The 24923-nt window shown below is 44.2% G+C and overlaps 3 protein-coding genes across 5 annotated transcripts; 1 reads left to right on the top strand and 2 right to left on the bottom strand.

Moving 5' to 3' along the window:
• Nucleotides 1-1154: 1154 nt before the first annotated feature.
• ABCI19 (P-loop containing nucleoside triphosphate hydrolases superfamily protein) lies at nucleotides 1155-4008 on the bottom strand. The gene is made up of 7 exons (XM_078571719.1): nucleotides 3802-4008; nucleotides 3380-3540; nucleotides 3078-3129; nucleotides 2825-2961; nucleotides 2663-2749; nucleotides 1532-1846; nucleotides 1155-1326 (listed from the first exon to the last, which is right to left on the bottom strand). Exons 1-6 carry the CDS (start codon nucleotides 3947-3949, stop codon nucleotides 1565-1567), a joined length of 867 nt encoding a protein of 288 aa, XP_078427845.1. The 5' UTR covers nucleotides 3950-4008; the 3' UTR covers nucleotides 1155-1326; nucleotides 1532-1564.
• Nucleotides 4009-10653: 6645 nt separating this feature from the next.
• CHR8 (chromatin remodeling 8) lies at nucleotides 10654-15554 on the top strand. Of its 2 annotated transcripts, XM_078571716.1 has the most exons (6): nucleotides 10656-11107; nucleotides 11331-11903; nucleotides 12166-12535; nucleotides 12615-14083; nucleotides 14521-14844; nucleotides 14923-15554. In XM_078571716.1, the coding sequence occupies exons 1-6, from the start codon at nucleotides 10994-10996 to the stop codon at nucleotides 15502-15504; spliced, it is 3432 nt and encodes a 1143-aa protein (XP_078427842.1). In that variant the 5' UTR covers nucleotides 10656-10993; the 3' UTR covers nucleotides 15505-15554. The 2 variants fall into 2 exon arrangements, with proteins under 2 accessions (XP_078427841.1, XP_078427842.1); XM_078571715.1 differs by having other exon boundaries at nucleotides 10654-11107; nucleotides 14521-15554.
• Nucleotides 15495-18586, bottom strand: ABCI18 (non-intrinsic ABC protein 4). Of its 2 annotated transcripts, none has more exons than XM_078571718.1 (3): nucleotides 17938-18582; nucleotides 16411-16632; nucleotides 15495-15635 (listed from the first exon to the last, which is right to left on the bottom strand). In XM_078571718.1, the coding sequence occupies exons 1-3, from the start codon at nucleotides 18445-18447 to the stop codon at nucleotides 15588-15590; spliced, it is 780 nt and encodes a 259-aa protein (XP_078427844.1). In that variant the 5' UTR covers nucleotides 18448-18582; the 3' UTR covers nucleotides 15495-15587. The 2 variants fall into 2 exon arrangements, with proteins under 2 accessions (XP_078427844.1, XP_078427843.1); XM_078571717.1 differs by lacking the exon at nucleotides 15495-15635 and adding an exon at nucleotides 15937-16329 and having other exon boundaries at nucleotides 17938-18586.
• Nucleotides 18587-24923: the final 6337 nt, after the last annotated feature.

Raw genomic sequence — 24923 nt, 5'->3', positions numbered from 1 at the left:
CCATTTCCCCTACTTCATTTCTTAGGTAGAAAAATCCTAGGCTAATTAAAAATAAAAATATAATATAAATAGAGAACCTAATTCACCCCGCCCCCTCATAGGTTATTCCTTAGCCACCTAAACTAACAAATGTCATTTGAATTGCTATGGATAGAACTTCTTATAAGTATAACATGCCCCCTAGATGACTAGTTTTGAGTCTGGTCACAAGGTTTCATGTTTTGCAAAGAAAGCTAGCTAAATACTATTCATAAAACCAGCTATACCACTCTTCAAAATCATTTAGGACATTGATAATGTAAATATAACATAGTTTAATGTGAATTATGGTATTTACTTTGTCCCTATGAAATAATATTCCGCCTATTAATCCCATCCGTGGTTATTCTAGTATATTCACTGTATAATTTTCTATCTAAGTATCTTATGTCATTTTAAATACCACTAAAAGTCCAGATTAATATAAATAACTTCACGGAATGGAGGTGGATCTCAATGGAATTTGTACAAATTAAGGTTTTTGGAAGTATGAAAACAGTATTAGATGGAAGCTAGTCTATTATTATTAATATGTTTTGGTTGCATAACATAAAACATAATGAAACTACCTATCATCTCCTTTCACCCGTATTTCATTCTAATTTTCCCATCAAACTCTGTTACATTAATCTATCTTATGATCGTCCCTATGTTCATTCGGTCCAATCCCTCTCATCAGAATAAAACATAAAAAAGCCCTGTAACACATGGCTAGACATAACGCCACATCAGTCCAATTTAATCTAATTGAAATCAGTCTAATCCAGAGACCGTTATTCAGTCCCTGAATGAAGGTTACTGGATGCTAACATATTGGTGTTACTTATCATGGGAACATAATGAGATGAAACTATCCAAACAGATTGTGTCCATCCATGTTTCAAATGGAAGGAAGTGCAGTTAATGGGGTTTGACTCTTTCCTTTTGCAGTGATGCATTCTGGCAAAGCTAGAAGTCCAACACCAGCTCTACATACCTTAGTCTCCTGGATAAACAACAGAATTTAGAAGCCAACTTTTTCACAAATGTTTGCAAAACGAGCCTCACATGTATGTTTACAATTAACGGTTTTCTCTCTCTCTCAAGGGGCACAATCATAACTTTCACTCTGTTAATTAGCAAAAAAAAATTGCACAAATTCCTTTTTTTTCAACATAATAATAATATGTTATGACATGAAATACCAAGTGACTAATTTTTGTAAAAGCCTGTGTATTATGCTTCAATTTGCATCATCCAAATTAATATCCTTCGGCAGCTATCCGTCGCAACCTGGCTTCACAAAGCCTGCAAAAAGCCTTGTCTCAAATAACTGGTAAAACATATAATCAAAGCAAATCATTGAAACATTTCAGTAATTTTTTGTTATCACTGGGGAAAGGCGAAACAAGAATTCTAGAATCAAAACATCGGACAAATAATGAGCTTGGGTAAATAAGAATAGTTTCCTGTAAAATATTTATTGGATGAAGGAATAATAATACTATCTAACCTTATGTGAGCCCGGAAAATAATAGGTGTCTGGTCAACGGAAGTAAGCCATATGCTTGGAGGATGCCCCAAAAGGGGAACTCCGAAAAGGAGAAGGAGATGGGGCAGCCCCACCATTGGAATTTGCCGGGGTCCTGTTCTCAGCTTTGAGCCACGACTCAACCACAGAGAGCAGGTTCTTGGCCCCCTTCATTTCTGGCACCTCTGACAGTGGCTGCAACCTCCTCAACTTGCCAATCTCAACATACGCGACATGGGTTGCCCACTCCTCTAGCCCATCAAATATGTGGGTAGCATAAACTATGGTTGCTCCTCTCTGAAACACAGAACCAAATGAATGGGCATAAATAAATATATATAAACATGTAAAAAATGATGTGACGTTGATTGAGGAGGGCTGCCGATCCAATCCAATCCAATCAAGAATCTACCAGATTCAAATTCAATCTAGTCATTTATTGGGTCCACTGGATTTATGGAATATTCGATCAAGGTTGATCAAACCTTTGATCAACTAGGTCACTGAACCACTTGATCGATTAGGTCGAAAAAGGAGATAATTAACCATTAGGTGGGCGACTGACACAAAGGCCATCTCCTTTCGATGGACATTTAGATTTTTCTATATGAGAGACCCATGGTCAGTATGTATGATAAAATGTCTAAAATACCCTGTGGAATTAAAGAGTAATTACCTTGCACAACCAAGTTTGGATCTACTAATCCTGACCAATAATGGGCAATAAATCTAATTTCCATCTATGAAACAAAGACTAACGATCAAATAAGCCCCTAATTAGGAGAACTTATGTTATTACCAAAGTATTTAATTTCACATCCGGATATAACAGGCTTGTGATGTGGTAACGCATAGTTAAACCCATTGGCCAATTCGACCTAATGGGCCGCTCAGATCAGCCAATCATCAGTCGAACATCCCTCTTGATCAGATCAACAACTTGGTTCAATCTTGATCTGGCCAAGTTCATCAATTGACTAAGCCGATACAATGATTGATCAAGGCCATTAGCTAAATCAGCTCTGTTGATATGATCTAGATCTGGTTGATCCTATTGAATGGCCAAACTCTATGGACGGGGAGGGATCCTCTTATCGTCAAATGAGGGGTTACCTGGTTGCACTCCTGCTTGAAGAACTCGAGAAGATCCATGCGGGTGACGACGTCGAGGTCAACAGTGATTTCATCCAAGAGCAAGACCTGTGGAGATCAAAGCTTTAGGGTACAAGAATGACAGGCTTTGACAATAACTGAAGAACTGAAGATCTTAAGAACCTTGTAAGGATGGAGAAGACCCATGCATATCTGGACACGGCGACGCTGCCCATCCGACACTTTGTGCATCCGCCATTTCAGATCGATGTCGAGCAGCTCGATCAGCATTTCTCGCCTGATGGGGTCAACTCCTTCCACTGCTCAGTATGAATCATGAACATCAGCCACCCCAGTCAGAGAACAGTCACCCAAGATTGTCAAAGTTTGATGAGTCTAATGGGTTTGCGGATGATGCTGGTCTCAGAGTTTTCACCTCCAAATATCATGTGCTCAGCTGAGAAGTCACCTTGAAGTGGAACATCACCCTGGAGAAAAAATGGCAAACGATAAATGGGAGAAAACTCTTCTATTTTAATGATAAGAAATACTCTGTCGGCATACAATATAATACATTGTTCCAAGAAAATATAGGATCTGCAAGCTAGTAAGAAACCGATAATTTAAGCTATGACAAAAAATTATAATAAACTCAAGCCTACGTGCAAAGAAGATAACAATTTTAAGAAAGCGCGGAATTTCAGCTAGAGAAGATTGCAACACGATGCTTGAACTCACTGCAGATCCGATAGTTTTGCTCCAGGAACCACCGAGGTATGCGAGTTCACCGCTGCAGACCAGATGCGTATCATGGAAAGCGGATCCGTTCAGCACACGAACGACATCTCTGCCTCCGACCATATGCTTTCCCGCCAGGATCTTTAGTAAGGTCGTTTTTCCTGAAAAAGGAAAACGCAGTTTATGCAAGTCAATTTAGGACAAAGAACACACGTCGGACGTTCAAAATTTTCAACTTTCGCCTCCAGAAACAAAATGACAACGTTGTGTCGTAATTCACCCCGATCTCCTCATCAAATCACGAACCAAGTCACGGTTTATACCAGATCCACGTATCATGACCGGGAAAAAACGAAAATGGAAGCAATTCGCGTAGAAATAACAGCAAATCCACGATATTGCTGCAGAATGCGAAAGATTACCAGATCCGTTGGCTCCGATGAGCAGGCACCTGGAGCCTGGCGACACCTCGAGATTGAACTGAACGAAGAGAGGCCGACCGTCGTAGCCGAACTGCATTCCGGAAACTTGGATTCCGCCGATCCCCTCCATCGCCGATTCTTCTCCCATTTCCCGCTTCCGTTTCTCTCCTCCTGACCTCGACTTTCTCCCCCAAATATGGTTGGTTACAAGTTCGAACTTAAAAGCCACGACGGCACTTAGCGTCTGACGTGGACCAATCTTAGACGCTCGATCCAGCCTGGCACCGCCGACAGATCGATCTGATCGAAATGTCCCTCTTGATCGACGATCCTGATCGAATGACTAGAGACATTGGCCTATGAGCACAGTCAAAATCAAACCCACAAAATCACATGCATGATGGAGGCCAGAAAGAATGGTGAAGGTGACGGTGACGGCAACAGTGAAAACGGTGACAGTGACGGTGACGGTAACGGCGAGGGCAACGACGGTGACAGTGATAGTGACAGTGATGGAGGCAATTACAGGTATGACGAACATGGCGACGGTGGCTCCAATGGTTGTACAATGAGGAGAACATGGTGATGCTTTTTTTTCGTGTGGACGGCAGACAGAATAGCAGCAACTGATAGATCTAAGAGTGTAGATGTAGGTTCCATGACATCGGAGTATTGTCACCTTGTTCTTTGGACCATCTCTAGTGGTGGTGAAACAGCTCCAGCAAAATATTGGCTTCCTAATGGGAGCCCTAAGACATTTTACGTCTTAAATATATTTGCTTCCTAATGGCTTCCTAATAGGAGACTAACCACACCCCCACCCTAATGTCTAAACCCTACTATGCACTCGTCTAATGCAGAGAAGGCGATGATACCCTTCATCAAATCTTGTCAACAAAGTCAACATCCAACAGCAGTGTTAGCTGCACTTAGACATGGTTGTTCTGTTCTTTTTGTTTTAAATGAACAAAAAATATGCACAAAATAACCGCACAGGGCCTTGTTCTTTGGTCTGTTCTTTTTTTTTTCAAAAACGAACAAAATGCGCACATTCAAACAAATTCGCACATTTGCACAACACTAGAACAAAATTCGCACAAAGTGAACAAAAGAGCCGCACACGGGTCTGTGCGATGTTCTGTTCGAATTCATTTTTGTTCTGTTTGGAAAACCGAACAGAATGAACAATTCAAACAAATTTGCACAAAAGAACATAACGACCATGTCTAGCTGCACTCACTACATGCGAGTAGTTTGTGCTAACCACATGCTTGCTACCAGCTTGTAAGTAGTCTGGGAAGATATATTGGTGTAGCTTGGAAGCCCATTGCTTGAGGCTCACTAGTAAGCGGTGTCCCTAGATGGAGATCCTTCTAGAAATTGACAAGATATCTAAAAAGTAACTAGAAACCCACAAGCCAACAGATTTTTCTCTAATAGAATCCTTTAACATATTCTTCTTTTGCAAGAATCAGCTGATCTTATTTTTGTATTGTCAGAATCTTCTTGAGCCACACAATACCTTCCAACATATTCTATAGGCCCCAACATCTGCAAAATATCTATGCTCATGCATGTCAAGCTTCTAATGTAATGTTTTTTCCTAATATTTTAAACTTGCATTTTCAAGGGTGCTATAAATATGGATGACCCTGAGCACTTAGTGACCTATTGAAATCCCTATTACAACCTTGAAGGGGGATTATAGAAGTATTTTGTTTTGTTTGGAGACCTATTTCTCCCATCCTAAATGATCTCTTTATCAGAGAGTCTTTTAGTGCTCTTGGATTTAAGCACAATCCCTCATGGACTAAAGGTTTGGAGAAGATAGTTCATTGGATTCATGACTTATTTTATTTCACTAGAGTAAGACTTGTGGATCAAAGTTGTGTTCCTATGCTATTCATGGATTAAGGCTGTATAATACAAGCAGCACTCTTTGCGTGGCAATACAAGCTGAGATCAAATGGCTATGAAAGATAAGTAAAACTTTTCTACTCAATAATCAAGGGAAGGGCATTTGATAATCTCTCTCAGCTATGGAATTCCCCATCATGATCGATTCACCAATTCGGCCAGGTCGACATTTTTAACCGTTGGTGACCCGATCCGGTCATGATCGGATTGAAATTCCATACACGACGGTAGGGAACGGCACGTGCGGGACGTGACGCCCCGGACGTGACGGGACGGTGACGGGACGGTGACGAATCGTGACGGACGGTGACGTGACGAACTGTTTGTCATGTCACCATCACGTCACTCGTCCAAGGATTTTGAGGAAAATCGTCACCAAACCGTCACTTGTCCGCAGACCCTCGTCACCGTCACCGTGATGGTAATTTTTTCCATTTTTATAGGTTACGTATTTTTATTCTTATGGTCTTATGGACCATTTGATAATATTATTTTAAATTTTCATTTTTGTCCCCTTATTGCAAAGTTACGATTCTCCCTCTCTCTCAACTCTTAAGTCTCAACTCCGCCGATCTCCCTCTCAACTCCGCCGATCTCCCTCTCCTTGTCCCTCTCGCTGGGTCGCTCCCTCAGTCACTCTTCCTCTTCTCTGAAGTTCGCTTCATCTCTTTCGCCCTCTTCTTCTCCCCTGCTCTCAACACAGCATGCTGCCGCCGCCAATGTTCGAGTTTGGACGACAATGATCTCTGGCCTCGGAGCTGGCCCTGTTTGAGGTGATGCTGGCCCTCTTTCGCCCTCTTCCGGAATACACTTGGTGAATATGAAAAGGAATCCTGAACTAATTCTGAATCCCAAATGGTTGCAGGCGAGTTGGCACATGCGTTGCGTTTCTTGGCTTCTGTTGTTTCGCAGAGCTTCCTAGCATTTGGCGACATTCTCGAGTTGAACCGAAAGTTTCTTGAGCTTACTGGCGGTATCAACCGTATATTCGAATTGCCACTCCTTCTTCGGTTCTTCCTCTCTATCTGTGGAAGAAGTTATCAGGTAATTTTTTTCTTCTCTTCGCCGTTTGTATTTTTTTGCTTGAAGACGAGATTGAAAGTGGAATAATTTTTTGCTCTACTACTCTTTTGTCTTCCAAATGATCTTTTGCGGTACATCATAAGGAATTCATCGTACAAAAGACATCATATATTTTTGTATCATCAACGGTATTTCTTTGGTGTACTTCTCTTTTGTCTTCCAAATAAAATCAATTATTTATACCAAGAAACTCCATGGATCCCATCTTAAATCACTTCTCTTTACTGTCACAAGGCCTACCATTAGAGTGCGATTGAGTGCGATGATAATTGGATATCATTAGAGTGCGATAAAAATCCATAAAATTTTCATCATGAAACTATTTAAAAATATTTTGATATCATGCTTTAAAACTGGAGGATTTTGAGCCTTCTGTCGTAATATATACACCATCCATTCATGTGCCATAATTGCTAGCGTGTCATGTATAGGAAACGTCACAATCTGATTGGATTTTAGTCAGACCAACCATCGCCATTGCTTTTAGAATAAGTTGATCTTCCGGTCTAATTGTTGTTTAATTATCAGATCGGAATGAATGCCTGAAATAGAATTACAATAATGTTCAATGAAGCCTACAGTCTCTGCCTCTTTCGGTCTCTCTTTCATCCTCTCTCTCCCTCTCTCAATCCTTCTATTTATTGCCATCTAAGTCTCTTCCCCTTGAACTCTATCTCATTCCTTCTTTCTCCTTTGACCCACCTCCTTCTCCCTCTCTATGTCTCTTTCTCCCTATTATTCCCTCTCTGTCTCTCTTCCTCTCTCTCTCATTCTCTCTTTTTTGTCCCTCTATCTTTCTCACTCTCTCTTTATCCCTCTCCCTCTCTATCTTCCTTACTCTCTCTCACTCTCCCAATTTTTCACACTATATATCCTACCATCTATCTCCCTCCCTCTGCCATCTCTATATACATCTCTCTCTCTCTCTCTCTCTCTCTCTCTCTCTCTCCCCCTCTCTCTCTCTCTCCCTCTCTCTCTCTCTCTCTCCCCCTCTCTCTCTCTTTCCGTCTCTCTCGCCGGGGTCTATTCGAAGAAGATATTTTTGTCTTTCAAGATTGGCAACCGCAGTCAACTCCCCATAAAAACAAGAATATTGTGTTCGCCGCGTCGAAGTTTCTGACTCTCCCTCAATCTGTTTCAATACAGATTCCTTCTTCATAATAATTTTTTTATATTTTGGCATATGCTCAACCGTTATAAAAAATTATTATACCCTCTATCTATCACTGCTGAGTTAATAAATGGCTCGATAAATTAATTTATCACGTCTTGACGTCTGCGTCACCACGTTAATTGTTACAGTAGTTATTTCAAAAACTTAAAAAATTTCAGGTTTAATCCAACTTTTTCCGGTGAAAAATAAATTCCCAACCAAGCAATTAAATTTAATGTCGCTTATATGATGTCAACAATTTTGGTATCCTAACATATTTAACCAAAAGATATTAAATACTACATACTTCCAACACTATATAAATTTATTAAAATCCTCTAGCAGGATAATCCTTTAATTATTTTCCACATGTAAATAAAATTTTACAAAATGTAAAAACAAAACTTTTATTTTCGGTGGACTTTGCGTTTATGAGTCCATAATTTATCGGCCAATAAACTAATTGGTACAAACAAATACTTGCAGCCACTGTCAAGCCCCAACAAATTAGTTGTCAACCTGGATATAAAAAATATCTAAATGTCCCATTTTTCGGTGAATTAATATTTCATTAAATTCTATAAAATTGCAATCAATACCTTAAATTATAAACTACCTACATGCGAAATAATAAGGCCATAATTTTATTACCATAAAATTTTAAAACATACATCTCATTTTAAACAATTGGATCATTACCAAATAATTACTATTATATTATAATTCTATAATAAATCCGTCACGGACGTCATCCGTGACGGAATAATCTTCACGTCACCATCATGGGCTACCCGTCACCGTCACTGTCGCGAGCCCTCAGATCCGTCACCGTCACCGTCACGTCATCCGTCACGAACCCGTCACGACGACGTGTGACGTGACAGATGACGACTGACGATCCCTACACGACGGTGCTTTCCGTCTGACATGGACGAGTTTTAGACGCTAGATCCAGCTCGGCTTTCTGACTCTGACCCCGGTTCAAACCGGCCGGCTCAATATCCGGTTCAATGCCCCCGGTTCAGCCCACCTGGAAACGATAGATAGACATGCGCGTGCGGTGAGGTGCGGAAATTCGCACCAAATATGCGAATTTCCGCACCGCACAAACGGCCTGGGCAGTGTGCGGTGCGCTTTTGTGCGGGAAAGCGCACCCCACAACGCACCAAATTCGCACATTCTGAAGGATTTTTTAAAAAAATTTAAATACGATTTGGAAAATGAAATAAGTATATTTAATTCTTAATGTAACGGGTATAATTACTATGTTTAATTATTAATATAACTAATAATTAATAATTAAAATTAATACGATGCGGCAGCGTCAGACGACGGGCCAGGGCGGCGCCGCCGTGTCGCCCAGACGGCGTCGCCGGAGAAGACGGTGCCGGCGAACGCGGAGATGGTTGGACGGGGGGCCGCGGGCGGAGGAGGGTGGAGAGAAGGGGTGGGGAGGATGGGGTGTGGGGGACGGATGGGCGTGGTGGTGCGGGGCGGCGGCCAGGCAGTGGAGGGGGCGGAAGGGAGGGGGGAGAGGACGGGAGGTGGAGGGCGGCGGGGAGGGGGGCGGGCGGCGACGAGGGAGGGGGGAGAAGACGGTGGGGGACGAGGTGGAGGGGGGGGGGGGGGGGCGGAGGCGGCGGAGAGGGGGGCCGGCAGTGCTGGTCACGCGCCGGGGGGGCGGACCGTGGGGGAGCTGGTCCGGGGGGGGGAGTGTTTGCCCGGGGAGGCGGTGCGGCTGTGCCGGGGCTGCCTGGCGGCGGCGGCGGGGTGCGGGGTGCGGCACGGGGACGTGCGGCCGGAGACGGTGGCGCGGGCGCGGGGGGTGGGGTACGTGGTGCACGGGTGGGGGCGGGCGGTGGTGGAGGATCGGGACCGGCCGGGGATGGACGTGGGGTTCTCGTCGACGGGGGCGCTGGTGGAGGGGCGGATGTGCGCGGCTGGGGACGCGGAGAGCGTGGTGTACTTGGTGGAGTGGGCGGTGGGCGGGGGGTGCCCGGAGGTGGGCTCGGTGGAGGAGGCGCTGCGCTGGCGCGAGGCGGCGTGGAGGCGGCGTGGGGGCGGCGTGGGGGCGGCGTGGGGGCGGCGTGGGGGCGGCGGAGGGGGTGGAGGCGGCGCGGCGGGGCAGGGGAGGGGGGCGGCGCGGCGGGGCGGGGGGAGGGGGCGGCGGCGCGGGCCCGGGGAGGAGAGGGGGGGAGGGGGCACGGCGGGGCAAAGGGGTGGAGGGGGGGAGGCGGCACGGCGGGGCAGGGGGCGGGGGGCGGCGCGGCGGGGCAGGGAGGGGAAGAGGGCGCGGCGGGGCAGGGGGAGGAGGGCGGCGCGTCGGGCCAGGGGAGAGGAGGGGGGGCGGCGCGGCGCGGCGGGGCAGGGAAGGGGAAGAGGGGGCGCGGCGGGGCAGGGGAGGGGAAGAGGGGACGCGGCAGGGCAGGGTGGGGAAGGGCCCGGCGCGGCGGGGCGGGCGGGGGGCGGCGCAGCGGGGCAGGGGGGTGGAAGGGGGCGGGAACGGCCGGAGGGGGAGGCAGGGGGGCAGCCGGCGGGGGGCAGGCGGCGGGCCGACGTGGGGTGCAGCGGGGACGACCGAGGGGGGGTGTGTTGTGAAATGTAAAAAAATCGCACAACTAAAAAAATTCGCACCGCACCGACCCCTATGCGATGGGCGGTGCGGTGTGCGAATTTGTTGTGCGAAGGTTCGCACAAGCGCACCGCACATGCGCCCAACCGCACGAGCGTGAACCGCTCGCACGGTTTGGCGCATGTCTAACGATAGAAGCTAATTAGACGAAGACGGTTTATTCATTCGCGCCTCAGCGGGCCTCGTCCGTTCCTCTCAATTGGGCGATTTGTAAGAGCAGATTGGCAATTTCGTCTCCCGGCCGTCTCGAATGCTGATTTCGGTCATGGAGGACGAAGAATCTTGTCCATTTGGGCGGATGGATAGATTTGAAGGGCTATGCGGAGTCGATTGGTGTTCGTGAGAGGTTTTTTCTTAGGGATTTTGCCGGTATTGGGAACTGCTCTTGCTGTATTATTTCGTCTTGAATGGCTGAGGAGGCGGGGGACGCCATGGAGGAAGAGGAGGATAGGGTTCTTCTTAGAAGTCTGGGCGTCGACTCTGCCAACCCTGAAGACATTGAACGCGACATCCTCAGGAAGGTGCCTACTTTTGGTCCCATCGCTCTACCTCGTTTGAGTTTGTAATCTAGTTTTCAATCGATAATATTCGATGTCATATTGTTCGCGAACAAAGCACATGTGTAATTTGCCAGTATGGAGCAGAGAAACTTCCCCTTGATCCACGTAATGCTGAAATACTTGTATCTTTAAGTTTGCTACTGACGTAGATCTTCTTCTCCCTATTCTTGGGTCCTCCTTGCAGGCTGAAAATGCCGTTGGAAACGATGCCGGAAATGCTTCAGAAGAATTCGTTAGAGATAATGAAAGTATGGCAGACCCTTCATCCGTCGCATATATCAAACTCCATAACAAGCTTCGGGCTGTGGAAATCGAAATAGATGCCGTGGCTTCAAGTATTGAACCCTCAATAGATGAAAGGGGAGACGACGATGGAAAGACTCTGCGCCAAGCCACTGACAGAGGTTCTGATGGCAACGACGATACAAGTGATTGCCATAAAAACCTTCCTGCCACGGATGATCGTCTGACCCTTCAACAGGCGCTGACTGCTGATCGACTCAGAAGCCTTGAAAAAACAAGGGATCAACTTAAGCGAGAACTGGACAGCTTCGACAAGAATACTCCAATCAAAAGAGATGGCCAGGGAAAACTTCTGGGTAGCCTAGTCAAGGATGAACCAAAGAAGAAGAGTAGGAGAAAAGAGACCGAATCTTCAGCTACCTTCTCAAAGAAGCGGGCGAAGACCATATCTTACGACGAAGACGCTGATTTTGATGCTGTTCTGGATGCAGCTTCTGGTGGCTTTGTGGAGACGGTGAGTTCATTCTTACTTTCTCCTCGTCATCTTATTACTTTTTCTCGCAGGAATTGTCATTTTTTCCTTAATCAAGTTCTTGAGAATCTTATATCACCAACGTCAACTATATCCCTGGTCAAGGGTATCAATCAATATCAACCTCAACGAAATAAAAATGTCAGCGTCTACAGCGGTGGTCGACTGTTGATGTGACATTGACGGCTGCAAATTCACCCTTGTAGGATATTACTGACCGTGTTTTGATCATTAATCATTGCAGGAAAAGGAAGTGTTGATACGGAAGGGCTTGTTGACCCCATTTCATAGGCTCAAAGGCTTTGAAAGGCGGATACAAGAGCCCGGACAGTCAAGTAGTAACCAGCATGATCATACAGAAGAAGCAACAGAGAATCTTGCTTCATCCAGCATTCTGAGAGTTGCGCAGTCTATGTCAGAGATTGCTCGGACACGGCCCACTAGCAAACTTCTAGACAAGGAGCAATTGCCAAAGCTGGATGCTCCTACGAGGCCGTTCCAGAGACTAAGAACACCCCTCAGTCGTGCGGAATCTCTGCAGGAACAGAAGAAGACTCCACGTAAACGAAAGAGGCCACTGCCGGAGAAGAAGTGGAGAAAATTGGCCGAGTCAGGTATATTCTTCTCAACCCTTGAGTTGAACTACTTGCCAAATGTCTCAAAATTTCTCAAAGTTTTTGCAACATCCAAAAGGCCCAGCTTCTTTGGAGAATGAAGAAGACGAGGGCGAGGTGGTGGAGGATGAAAGGGAGAGCGAAGAAGCATGTGTAGTCCTTGAAGGGGGTCTCAAGATCCCTGACACCATCTTCTCCAAGCTCTTCGACTACCAGAAGGTTGGAGTGCAGTGGCTGTGGGAGCTGCACTGCCAGCGTGCTGGTGGCATCATCGGTGACGAGATGGGCCTTGGCAAAACAATACAGGTCATTTCCTTCCTCGCCGCCCTCCACTTCAGCGGCCTCTACAAGCCCAGCATTGTCATCTGCCCCGTCACCCTCCTCCGCCAGTGGCAGCGTGAGGCCCACAAATGGTACCCCAAATTCCAGGTTCATATTCTTCACGACTCTGCCCATTCCGGCACCAATCACAAGGAAGATGAAGAAGTAGAGGAAGAGGAGGAAGAAGAAGAAGAAGATGATGATGATTGTGAAGAGGAGAAGCCGAAAACCAAGTGTAGAGGAAGATGGGACGAGTTGATACTCCAGGTGATTAGATCACAGTCTGGGCTGCTGTTGACAACGTATGAGCAGCTCCGGATTCAGGGGGAGAAGCTTCTGGAGGTGGAGTGGGGATACGCTGTACTGGACGAGGGGCACCGGATCAGAAACCCAAATGCAGAGGTCACCCTTGTCTGCAAGCAGCTGCAGACGGTGCACCGGATCATCATGACCGGTGCCCCGATCCAGAACAAGCTGGCTGAGCTCTGGTCCCTGTTCGACTTCGTCTTCCCTGGCAAACTTGGGGTGCTGCCTGTCTTTGAGGCTGAATTTGCCGTCCCCATCACCGTCGGAGGCTATGCCAATGCCACCCCACTCCAAGTCTCCACTGCCTACCGCTGCGCCGTGGTGCTTCGGGACCTCATCCTGCCATACCTCCTCCGCCGCGTCAAGGCGGACGTGCATGCCCAGCTCCCAAAGAAGACAGAGCAAGTCCTCTTTTGCAGCCTCACTCCTGAGCAACGCGACCAGTACCGCGCCTTCCTGGCCAGCACCGAGGTGGAGCAGATCTTTGATGGCAGCCGCAATTCACTCTACGGCATCGACGTGATGAGGAAGATCTGCAACCACCCGGATCTGCTCGAGAGAGAGCACTCTGCCCAGCACCCTGACTATGGCAACCCCGCCCGCAGCGGCAAGATGAAGGTCATTGACCGGGTTCTCCGGCTCTGGAAGGAGCAGCACCATCGCGTGCTCCTCTTCGCCCAGACCCAGCAGATGCTTGACATCTTGGAGAGCTTTCTGAAATTGAATGTGTACGAGTACCGGAGGATGGATGGCCTCACCCCTGTGAAGCAGCGCATGGCCCTGATAGACGAGTTCAACCTCTCTACTGAGGTCTTTGTCTTCCTCCTCACCACCAAAGTCGGCGGCCTGGGCACCAACCTCACCGGCGCCGACCGTGTCCTCATCTACGACCCCGACTGGAATCCCTCCACAGACATGCAGGTATTGCTCCTCCCCCACCTCTCTGCCCTTCTCCTTCTTGACAGGTCTGTTGGAAGTACACACAGTTCTGTTCTTTCTTTGCGAATTTGTGCGAATTGTTTGTTTTGTTCGGTTTTCCGAACAGAACAAAAACCAATTCTAACAGAACATCGCACAGACCCATGTGCAGTTCTTTTGTTCACTTTGTGCGAATTTTGTTCTAGTTTTTTGCGAATTTGTGAGAATATGCAAATTTTGTTTGTTTTTGAAAAAGAACAGAACAAAGAACAAGGCCCTGTGCGGTTCTTGAATTTTTTGTCTGTCGAAAAAGAACAGAACAGAACAAACATGTCTAGTTGGAAGTCAGCAGCCTGTCCAACTAAAGAAGAGAAGTAGCGCCCTTGCTATCAGCTATAGCTTTTCACTAGAATCATGGCGGTCTCTGGTGCATGGTGCAGGCGAGGGAGAGGGCGTGGCGGATAGGGCAGACGAGGGATGTGACGGTGTACAGGTTGATCACGAGGGGGACGATCGAGGAGAAGGTGTACCACAGGCAAATCTACAAACACTTCCTCACGAACAAGATCTTGAAGAACCCACAGCAGAGAAGGTTCTTCCGGTCCAGGGATCTCAAGGACCTCTTCACCCTGCAAGAAGAAGACGGCCACGGCGCCGCCACCGAGACCTCCGCCATCTTCGGCGACCTCCCCGGCGAGGCGCCGGAGACGAAGGACGAGGAGACCAACGTCCTCAAGTCTCTCTTCGACGCCAGCGGGATCCATGTGAGTGCCGCTAATTCCACCGCTGTAGAATCAGTCTTTCGTTCTTTCGTTGTCCTGATGAATGAATGGCTTGGGCAGAGCGCGATGGATCACGAGGCAATTGTCAACGCCAACGACGGTGAGAGGACGAGATTCGAGCAGCAGGCGGCGCAGGTGGCGCAGCGGGCGGCGGAGGCGCTGCGGCGGTCGCGCCTGCAGCGTAGCCGCGACGGCGTGGCCGTCCCGACCTGGACCGGCCGGTCCGGTTCGGCCGGCGCGCCGCCGGCGCTCCGCCGTAGGTTCGGCGCCGCCGCCGCCGCGCCCCGGCAGCGCGAGTCTAACGGCGCCGCCGGCGCCCCCCCGGCCGGCCTCGCCGGCGCGGCGCTCTCCTCCGCCGCCGTGCTGGCCAGGATCCGCGGCACGGAGGAGGAGGCGGCGCAGGAAGGCCGGCGGCGCCGCCAGATCTCCGGCGGGCTTCCGGCGGAGCTTCTGGTCCGTCGGATCTGCACCTTCTTGCAAGAGCGCGGCGGCGCCGCCAGCTCGGAGGCGATCGTGGCCGCGTTCCGAGACGGCGTTCCTGCCGCGGAGCTCCCCTTATTTAAAAATCTCTTGAAGGAAATCGCCGTCCTCGAGAAATCCCCCCGCGGATCCTCCTGGGTCCTCAAACCCGATTACCGATAACCCGATAGATTCATTCATTCTTTTTTGGATACGTCCTTTTTGCATAAAAATGAATCCGCAAAATTAAGGAAAAAAAAATAATTTCAGAACGCCGCCCACCCAGTCGTGGAGGAAGATGTCGGTAGATTTTTCTGCGAAAAATAGAAAAATATGGGATTGTATTCGCGGAAAATAAAGTCCCCCCCCCCCCCCCGCATCCCAACTTTGCCAGTGTAGTCCCGTCCAGAGAAAAACTGTCCGGGACGAAAAAACTCACGTTTTAAAATTTTAATATCGTTCGAATTTATCAGGAATTTAATCGACAAAGAATTGAATATTTAAATCGCAGAAGGATACAATTATAAGAAAAATAAGAGTTTAAAGTAATTTTGAAAGTCGGAGGGACTGTTTTTCAAATTTTGTTGCAAATATGCCCTTAAAACAGTTCTCGGGTGTTGCTGGCGTAAATATCCAATAAAAATAGTTCCAAGGTCTGATTAAATTAATACAGATTTTTCTAAGTTTTTAGGGAAATATGGAGAAGAGAGAAAGCAGAGGGACATATGTACAATTACTTTTGGGCGGCATCAGTTTGCTCACGAAAAAAAGCAGGGACTTTGATGCAAAATGTCGAGGAACTGATATAGCGATGCCATGTGGCAAGATCTCAACCGTCGGAAGCGAATCCGACGGATATTCGTCCATCTCTTACCGTCCATCGTCCGAGACCTCTGGACGGGACGGTTTTTTTGTCCAACTGAACGAAAACCATCCCGTCCGTTTGTCCCGGGACGAATTTCTGTCCTGGCTTTTGTCCAATCCCCTAGACAGGACGATTTTTTCGTCCTGGAACGAAAAAACCGTCCCGTCAGCGTCCCTGCACTACAGCGAAGAAATGGAGGAGAAAGAAGAGATCCGGCAACATACCCCAAGAGAGGAGAGATCGGAGAGAGGCTCGGAGGAAGCTCGTTTGGCAGCGGGGGGGTGGCTCATCGCCATCCGCGTCGCCGCGGGATCATTCGGCGGCGGCGGCAGAGAGACTCTGATCTTCCCTCCGCCGCCCGCTTTTCCGGCGGCGGCGGCGGCGGAGAGCATCCCCGTGCCTGCTGGCGCCTTGTTCTTCACGTTTATCCGGATGGTCTCTCCTTCCTGCCCAATCCGCCATCCTTCCAAGATTAGCAATCAGATATGATAATTTGATTCTTCAACCAGAACCATGCGAAGAGAGTTCAATCAGATGTAGATCAGTTAGTTCTTGAACGAGCATGATGCCAATAGAGTTTAATCAAGATAAGTTAATCTGACACTAGTCTTGAACCAGCATGATGCCAAGACAGTATAATCAAGACTAGTTAATTCGCTACTAGTCTTGAACCAGCATGATGTCAAGACAGTTTAATCAGAATTGGATCAGTTAATCTACCGTTGACCTTGAACCAGCATGATGTCAAGACAGTTTAATCAGAATTGGATCAGTTAATCCACCGTTGATCTTGAACCAGCATGATGTCAAGACAGTTTAATCAGAATTGGATCGGTTAATCCACCATCGATCTTGAACCAGCATGATGTCAAGACAGTTCAATCAGAATTGGATCAGTTAATCCACCATTGATCTTGAACCAGCATGATGGCAAGAGCGTTTACTCAGAATTGGATCAGTTAATCCACCATTGACCTTGAACCAGCATGATGTCGAGGAAGTTTAATGAGATTTCCATCCAGTAATCCTTCGTTAATTTTCAGACAGCGTGATGCCAAGAGAGTTCAACCAGGATTAAATCAGTTAATCCGCTATTAATCTTGAACCAGCATGACGCCACGAGAGTTCAACTAGAGTTAGATCACTTAGTTCGCCGTTGATCTTGAACCATCATGAACCATCATGACTCCAAGGAGGTTTAATCGGAATTAGATCAGTTTGTCCGCAATTTATCATGAACCAGCATGATGCCAAAAAAGTTCGATCAGATTTAGATCGGGTAATCTCCAACTGACCTTGAACCAGCATGATGTCAAGAGAGTTTAATCATCTTATGTTGCGTTAATCCGCCATCAATTTAACCAGCATGACTCTAAGAGAGTTCAATGAGAAATAGGTAACTTAAATCCACCCACTGATATTGAAACAGCATGATGCCAATAAAGTTGAATCATATTATGATTAGTTAATCCTCCATCAATCTTGAACCAGCATGACTCTAAGAGAGTTTAATCAGAAATTGATAACTTAAATCAGCCCATTGATCTTGAAATAGAACGATGCATAGTGAGTTCAATCCGAATTAGATCATTTAATCCGCTATTAATCTTGAACCTGCCTGATTTAAAGTTATCCCAAACAGATAAATATCAGTTAATCCAACACTGATCCAGAACCAGAATAATTCCAGAAGAGTTGAATCAGAATTAGGCCAATTAATCTGGAAAGAGGCTAAATTCAAGTAAAAGTACCTTCAATCTGTGGTTCACAGCGGGGTGGATATCAACGTGGTCGGCGACGTCGTCGGGTTCCTTGTCCGGCAGCCGCCGCGCATGCTTATCGTGATCCGACAACGCGACATTGAAATCGAAGGCCTCGTTGCGCTCGGCGAATCCAAGGCCGACGAAGGCGTGCTTCCCGCGGCCGTCCTCGATCTTGAGCACGAAGTAACGGGACGAGTCGAGGACGGTTTCGACGGAGGATTCGCGCTGGCCGGGGAGGAAGAAGCAGGCGGCGAAGAGATCGCCCGAATTGGGATCTTCCAAGCGGATTTCGCAGCGATCGCGACAGGAGACTACGCGGAGCCGGCCCGACCAGATCTTATCAGATTGCAGCCATTCTCCGCACTTGTAACCCCCGCTCGAGCTCCGCGGCGGGATCTTGTACACCGATACCTCCCGAACAACGAGAAGCGTATGCTCGAACGCCTCGTCGTCGTCCGCGGAGGAGGAAGATTGATGCCTTGAGGAAGCCATCGCCATGGAAGAAGATCGATCGGGAGTTGGTATGAACAATTGAGCAGATTCGCAGTTGCAGATCGAAGAAAGATCACGAGCAGGAAGAAGAAGGGGGATGGGGAACGTGTCGGTCTCCTCTAACTGTATAAATATTTGAGACTTAGCTTACTATAAGACCTTAAAAAGATTTTATCTTTTCAAAAAGGAGTGGAAGAGAGAAGAGAAAAGATAGGGACTGGCTTCTTATGATGGATGATGGATAACTGGATTGAAACAGGAGCCCAGAAAGTCATCTTTCTTCCAATTATGTACTAAAAAATAAATGTTGTTCCCAAGAACAATATCAGCAGCCTAAATGAAGAACAATATCTTATATCCATTTATGATATTGAATGATGAGCTAGGGAAAAAGTAATTAATTAAGCAACATTTGAAATATTAACCTGTCATCAAGAGACAATTCACGCAGTTGAAGATGAGAAAGAACTGCAACGGACATATAACAAAAATAAAAAAAATTATGATCGAATCATCTTTGCATGTATTAAATGAGTAATTTCTTATTGACAGGTTGAATATCCTCCACTTCATCTCCATAAGCTCCATCATCATCTCATCATTTTGATCACATCGTGAAAAGAGAGCTTCCAATAAGATAAGGGACGAGAGGGAGGGCCACCTGAAGATTCTTAGTTGGGTGATTTTTGTTATTGTTTCTCCTTTTATAATTAATGAGAAAGTTTTCAGAAACCCTTAAAGGTAAGTAAATCTTCCAACATTTAATTGTCCAATTACAAGTGACCGTCTTTGTTCATGTAGCAGCCTGATAAATAACTCTAATGGCCAAATAACCTCTACTAGTTACAAAGGAATATGTTAACTCTCTCATGGAATGTTTCCGTCATAATTTGCCATGCATGTATAATCCCCCATCTAGTTAACTCTCCTGCAATAACATAGAGTATTGTCAATTATAAAACCCTAACTAGTTATCTGAGCTACTAATTATTTGTTAAATTATTGGAGATCTCTTCATTGATATCCCACTACCATGACCAATGACTTCATTGAGTCATCCTCCTTGAGCTTCAGCCTGCTATACCGAAGCCAAACAGTCCCTTCTTGATCACATGACTACCCTCTTAGACTTCATCCTACTTTTGGAATAAGATGATTTGGAATCCCACCATTAGGGACTCATAGGCCATTTTCAAAATACAATCGTCCATCTATAAGGTGTCTTTGGTGTATCAGGTCTAAGGAAAATTTTTAAAGCCATGACATGAATCAACTTGATTTATAATCTAGTATTGTATCATCCAGGGATTCATACTGATCAATGGAATGAACTCTTTCCCCAAAGAGCAACCATACATATCCTAAATGTCTCGATTCTAAGGGATATAAGATCGAAAATCCTCATTATATGAGTGGGACTTGATACCATTCTTTTATTTGGATATCTTTATATCCTTTAAGGTTATTTTAAATATTAATTTTTTTAAAAAACACGTTTAAAGATACGTGATCTAAATATTATGATATCATGATAATTCACTTTGCCATAGGATGCATTCATGGACTTCATTATAAGAACAGAATCACACTTCAATCATGTTAATATGGTAGGTCTATGAATATTTATGTATGAAGATTGAGGGAGAGAGGGAGCAAGTGTGTGCAAGATAGGGAATGGGTCTAATGGATTAGTCCAACACTTCACCTCAAGTTAACGTTTATAAGTTGAACATTCCCTATCTGTCACACAATATGACATTGTATACTTCATGAAGCTCTTGATGCAATTCTACAAGCCAATCAAAATAAGCAACTCATAGGGTAGGCATGGCATCTTGTAACACCTTGTGACAAACATTACGATAATCAATCTATGTGTGGTTTTTTATTCTTGTGAAAAGTAGGGTTGGCTACATAAAGATAACATCCTTTTTATTCTATTGTATAGGTACAATTACTATTGAGATGAAGTCAGATGTCACCTGTAAGGACCATAACCATAACATCTCACATGGATCTTTATTTGGCTTCAATACTAAAACAATAAACCACTTTTCAGTTTAATGATCATCAGATGACCAAACTCCCACCAGCATAATTACCATAGCAAGTTTTTAACTTTCAATCTCCTTTTTCATTGACATACGACGAGCCCTTACAAAAAACTTTCTTCATTAATGGACAGACTTGTAGGGACCCAGCCGACTAGACCTGATGACTTTAATAGGTAAACTGGTTGCCAACTACCACTACAGAAATAATAATTGGTAAAGTAACAATCAGGTAGTTAAGTTTCTCAGTAATCTCTAAAATTTGTCGGCACCCTCCAACATTGGTGGTGTGTCATCCAAAAAGTTGGATTGAGCCTGTGGATTTCAGTTTGCACTCATGAAGCCTAGTATCTTGGAGTGGATCAGAAGCATACTGCTATAAAATAACATTGGTTTCCCCTATATATGATCAAACTCAATCCCAAGGTAGTAGTGAGGTTGTCCCAAGTCTAGTATGGTGTATTCTTGATGAAGATATTCCTTTTTAGAATAAATATGAGAATCATCACTACTATCTAAGTTATATCATTAAGATGTTTGCATTGAATAATAATGCCCTCTAATGTCATCTTCTACATCACAAATGCATCAACTACGCATGGAGGACTATCTATAGTGAGAAGATACAAAACGTTTCACATCAGACACCGCAGATTCCACTTGAGCCAGTATAATACTAGATGAAGTAACCACACCTTAGCTAACTTTCCTTGAGCAATATGCCTAAGAGGTTGTTCAATAAACATCTATTTGGTAAGGTTTCCATAAAGTAATGCATTAGAGATTTCAAGTTGATGAATACCTAGTTCATCTTCTCACCATCAAGACCTTCTAGTGGAGTGAGTGGAGAAATAAAATTAATTGGTGGGGGGGGGGGGAGAGAGGACAGGTCTTGCTGGCACGTACACCTAACAAAGGGTGCCCCTTTTCAATTTAGGGCTTCTCATAAAAATCTTTATTTATGAAGTATATCTGCCAATGTTCTTTTAATCTTTTGTGTGTGACCCTCTAGGCCCATGTATCAATCTAGTAAATAAATTTAATGGCTCAAAAATAATCATCGACCAGACTTATTAATTAACTATATCAACACACACAAACATATATCAATTAATCAATGATCCATTTAATCCAATTAATAGTTTAAGTTTCCAGATTGTGGGGTGCCAAGCTACACCCTGTGCTCTAGAAGATACACCAATGTTCAAGTTTCCAGCCTTTTTTGTCATCGGTTATTAGGGGGATTCAATATATATGGCGGGCACAAATCATTGAATTATATTCATTCTTAGAAAAATGTGAATCCTGTACATGGGCAATGGGTTGACTACATCTAGTCATATACCTTGTTATTGAATCATAAACTGGGAGTAGATAACTGAGTTGGTGATGCACTTAGTAAGATAACCCACCTTCTAAATGTTATGAAGGTTGAGATGATTGGTTTTGAACAGGTGAAAGACTCTTAATCAGATTCCCCTGATTTAACGCATATCATCCAGTCCTTAGAGAAGGTTATTACACCAAAGACAAAATATTATATTCTGAAACTGGTTTCCCTCTTACAACTGATACCTATGCAATAAACAGAATTCTCTCAAAGATACATGCTGGAGGGCTTGGTGGTCACCTTAGTCCTACAAGAGTATTTCCAATGTCATTTCTTAGAGTAAATTGCATGCATTGGCCAAGGAAGTGAAACAGAATACCATACTCTATGATCACTCCATGTTCCTCATAGACCTTGGGATGACGTGAGCATCAAGCTTTTTAAGGAACTTTCTCGGACCCTTAGGCATCATGATTCGATTACAATTGATGTAAATCATTTCTCCAAATGGCCCATTTTTATTCTAGGTTCCAAAGCTTCTGATTTCCATTTCAATGAATTAATTCATCTATTTGAAATATTATTTTGTCTAATCACGATGCCCACTGATAATTTATTTGTGAAAAACTATTTGGCATCCTTTTTAGCTAGAATTTAAAATTTCCATTATCATTGGATATGAAAATCAAATTAAGGTTGTCAGAAAAATTCTAATAAATCTTCTATGATATTTGGTTGGTGATAACCTCAAATCCTTGGATAGTATCATTCCATGTACTGAGTTCACCTACAAAAAATCTGTCAACCAAAGAACCTGCATGAGTGTTTTTAAAATTATGCATGGTCACCCCCCTCATAAACCTACCAATTTGGTTCCCATGTCCCCCAAGCTATATTTACTGATGATTGCGAGTCATGTGCAAAACTTCTAAGTGTTTGGATGAGGAAATTTACTCATCATGAGTAGAAACTCATGATAAAAGGCTGCAGTACCATTTTCACTTTTGAGAAATTAAAGAAGGTGATTTCATGATCTTACAGGTAAGGCTGGGGAGATTTTCTCATAATGCTATGGCTCACCCTTGTAGGGTGAGGCCTTTACTGATTTCTTAAATGAATAAGGAAGCTGCCTACATCATTGGTATAATGATAATCATAAAGACCACAGTATGTTAGTAATCATTTCATGTATTTTATGTGCATATTTTCATTAAATGCATGTTATGAATGGTTAAAATGATTATTGCACCTTCTTGAATGAATTTTCAATTTTTTTGATTTTGTGGTGTTTTAACAGAACTTTCTAACATTAATTTCATGAATAAAATGATTTACAAGTCATAAAGTATTTACTTAGATTTATTTAAATATTTGAAGGTTTTATTATATTTTAAAATGTTTTTATGATTTTTCGAGTTTTGTAGTATTTTTATTCAATTTCATAAAGTAAAATTCATAAGAAAATTTAATTTTATAAGTCAGAAAATATACTTGTTAATTTTTTATAATTTTTAAGTGACTAAGTTGACTTTTCTACTCCTAGAAGTGTGTATTACATTGGCAATCCACCATACAAATCAAAGGAGAGAAAAAATTAGAGGAGAAATAAAATTAAACGGATAAGATTTCTCTAATATCAAACAGTGATATATAACAATCCAAAATGTGCGTTAGACTAAAATTGTGGGTAGTTTGATCTTTCCCTCCTCCTTCCACCATTTTGGATGTATACATAGAAACCCAAATACTTTTAAAAATTAATCATTGGATTTTGTTCCTAAATACGATTTGCAGAGTCATTTGCTCTTCCAAAATATCTTTTGGTTTCGTTGTAGCATTCCAAGAGTGAAGGATTGGAGTGACTTAAGGTCAAGACACTTGAAGGAAATGCACCACTGATTCCAGTGGGCATGTGACAATGAGGTTAGTGTGATATTTGTCTTTTCTTACTCACGTCATCATCCTTTTTCTTAGGTTATCATTGCCGATAGCCCATGTTTCCACTATCATGAAGACCACCTCCAACTCTGCCACTCATTAGTGTATATCTGCCTCCATGGCCGTACACTCGTGGAAGACAAGGTGATTGGGGCAATGATTTATTGCTGGAAATTGGATGACTTAACCAAAAATGGAAAAAGAGGAAGCATGATCCCCGATGATGAGAAGAGAAAAAATGGACGACTAGGATTGGTCCAACTTCAAATCTTAATATTTGACAATCTAGGGATCCAATTGAGCTGAAATTTTCAGGGATACTTTGTCATCACCCTATCTTTCCATACATACCTTCCGATCTATTAATAGAGGCATGGATCAATATTGAAATCATCCTTAAACTTGCTTCCTAATCATGTGGGCTGATTGAAAGATAGTGAGTTTCTGAGATCCATCAAGTATGTTCTTGGTGTTTTAAGTGTGTGGAAAGAAGAAAAATAGAAGAACTTACTTGCATGTGCAAAGCACCGTAATCCTGGTGGAATGTAAGGATCTATGGTAAGCGTCTCTCCTTACATTATTCTTTCTCGACATCAGTGTTATTTTAGATTAATTTACTACATCATCTCGTCATCGTATCGCCTCCATACACTCTACAAAGCATGTCTTACTACCTTCACATCATAATCTTATCATCAACTCACTCGTCATTTACTACATAAAACTCGTTCTCTACGTCGCATCATTCTTCATGTTATCATCATTTCATCTTCACATTCATTCAATATTTTCAAATTTTAATTATTACTATCTACTAACTACTGTCCTCATTTTAATATCACTGCTTCACCTTGTTGTTTCTTGTCACTTGATTTCATTTTTAGTTTGTTGCTCATCTCATCATAGTAATCACTATAGATTAAGAATATTGAATCATTGATCATTGTTCCCTGTAGAGACAATCTATACTCATCACTAACTAAAATTACTGAGTGAGTACAGGTTCATAATTTTATTGAATAAATTCAAAAATACCGGTGACGAGTTAAAACCCTTATCCTGAGCTTATCAGGCATCGGCAACGGTAAATTGTCATCACCTCACCCCCCTTTACTGCCCCTTGACATGTATTTGCCACCATCTATGCCGCTATCAACATCAAT

This window comes from Wolffia australiana, chromosome 2 (assembly GCF_029677425.1).
Source record: "Wolffia australiana isolate 7733 chromosome 2, ASM2967742v1".
NCBI classification, from domain to species: Eukaryota; Viridiplantae; Streptophyta; class Magnoliopsida; order Alismatales; family Araceae; genus Wolffia; species Wolffia australiana.
The sequence above is the reverse complement of the archived record's forward strand: the minus strand, read 5'-3'. Positions and strand labels throughout refer to the sequence as shown.

Coding starts and splice junctions, on each gene's coding strand:
- ABCI18 (XM_078571717.1), bottom strand. CDS start 18,447: ATGGCGATGGCTTCCTCAAGGCATCAATCTTCCTCCTCCGCGGACGAC. Junction 16,633..17,937: donor CTGTGAACCACAGATTGAAG/GTACTTTTACTT, acceptor CGGATTGGGCAG/GAAGGAGAGACCATCCGGAT. Junction 16,330..16,410: donor CCGATCTCTCCTCTCTTGGG/GTATGTTGCCGG, acceptor TTTTCGTTCCAG/GACGAAAAAATCGTCCTGTC.
- CHR8 (XM_078571715.1), top strand. CDS start 10,994: ATGGCTGAGGAGGCGGGGGACGCCATGGAGGAAGAGGAGGATAGGGTT. Junction 11,108..11,330: donor AACGCGACATCCTCAGGAAG/GTGCCTACTTTT, acceptor TCCTCCTTGCAG/GCTGAAAATGCCGTTGGAAA. Junction 14,084..14,520: donor ATCCCTCCACAGACATGCAG/GTATTGCTCCTC, acceptor TGCATGGTGCAG/GCGAGGGAGAGGGCGTGGCG.
- ABCI19 (XM_078571719.1), bottom strand. CDS start 3,949: ATGGGAGAAGAATCGGCGATGGAGGGGATCGGCGGAATCCAAGTTTCC. Junction 2,962..3,077: donor TGAGCACATGATATTTGGAG/GTGAAAACTCTG, acceptor CATACTGAGCAG/TGGAAGGAGTTGACCCCATC. Junction 1,847..2,662: donor TCAAGCAGGAGTGCAACCAG/GTAACCCCTCAT, acceptor TCTGTGTTTCAG/AGAGGAGCAACCATAGTTTA.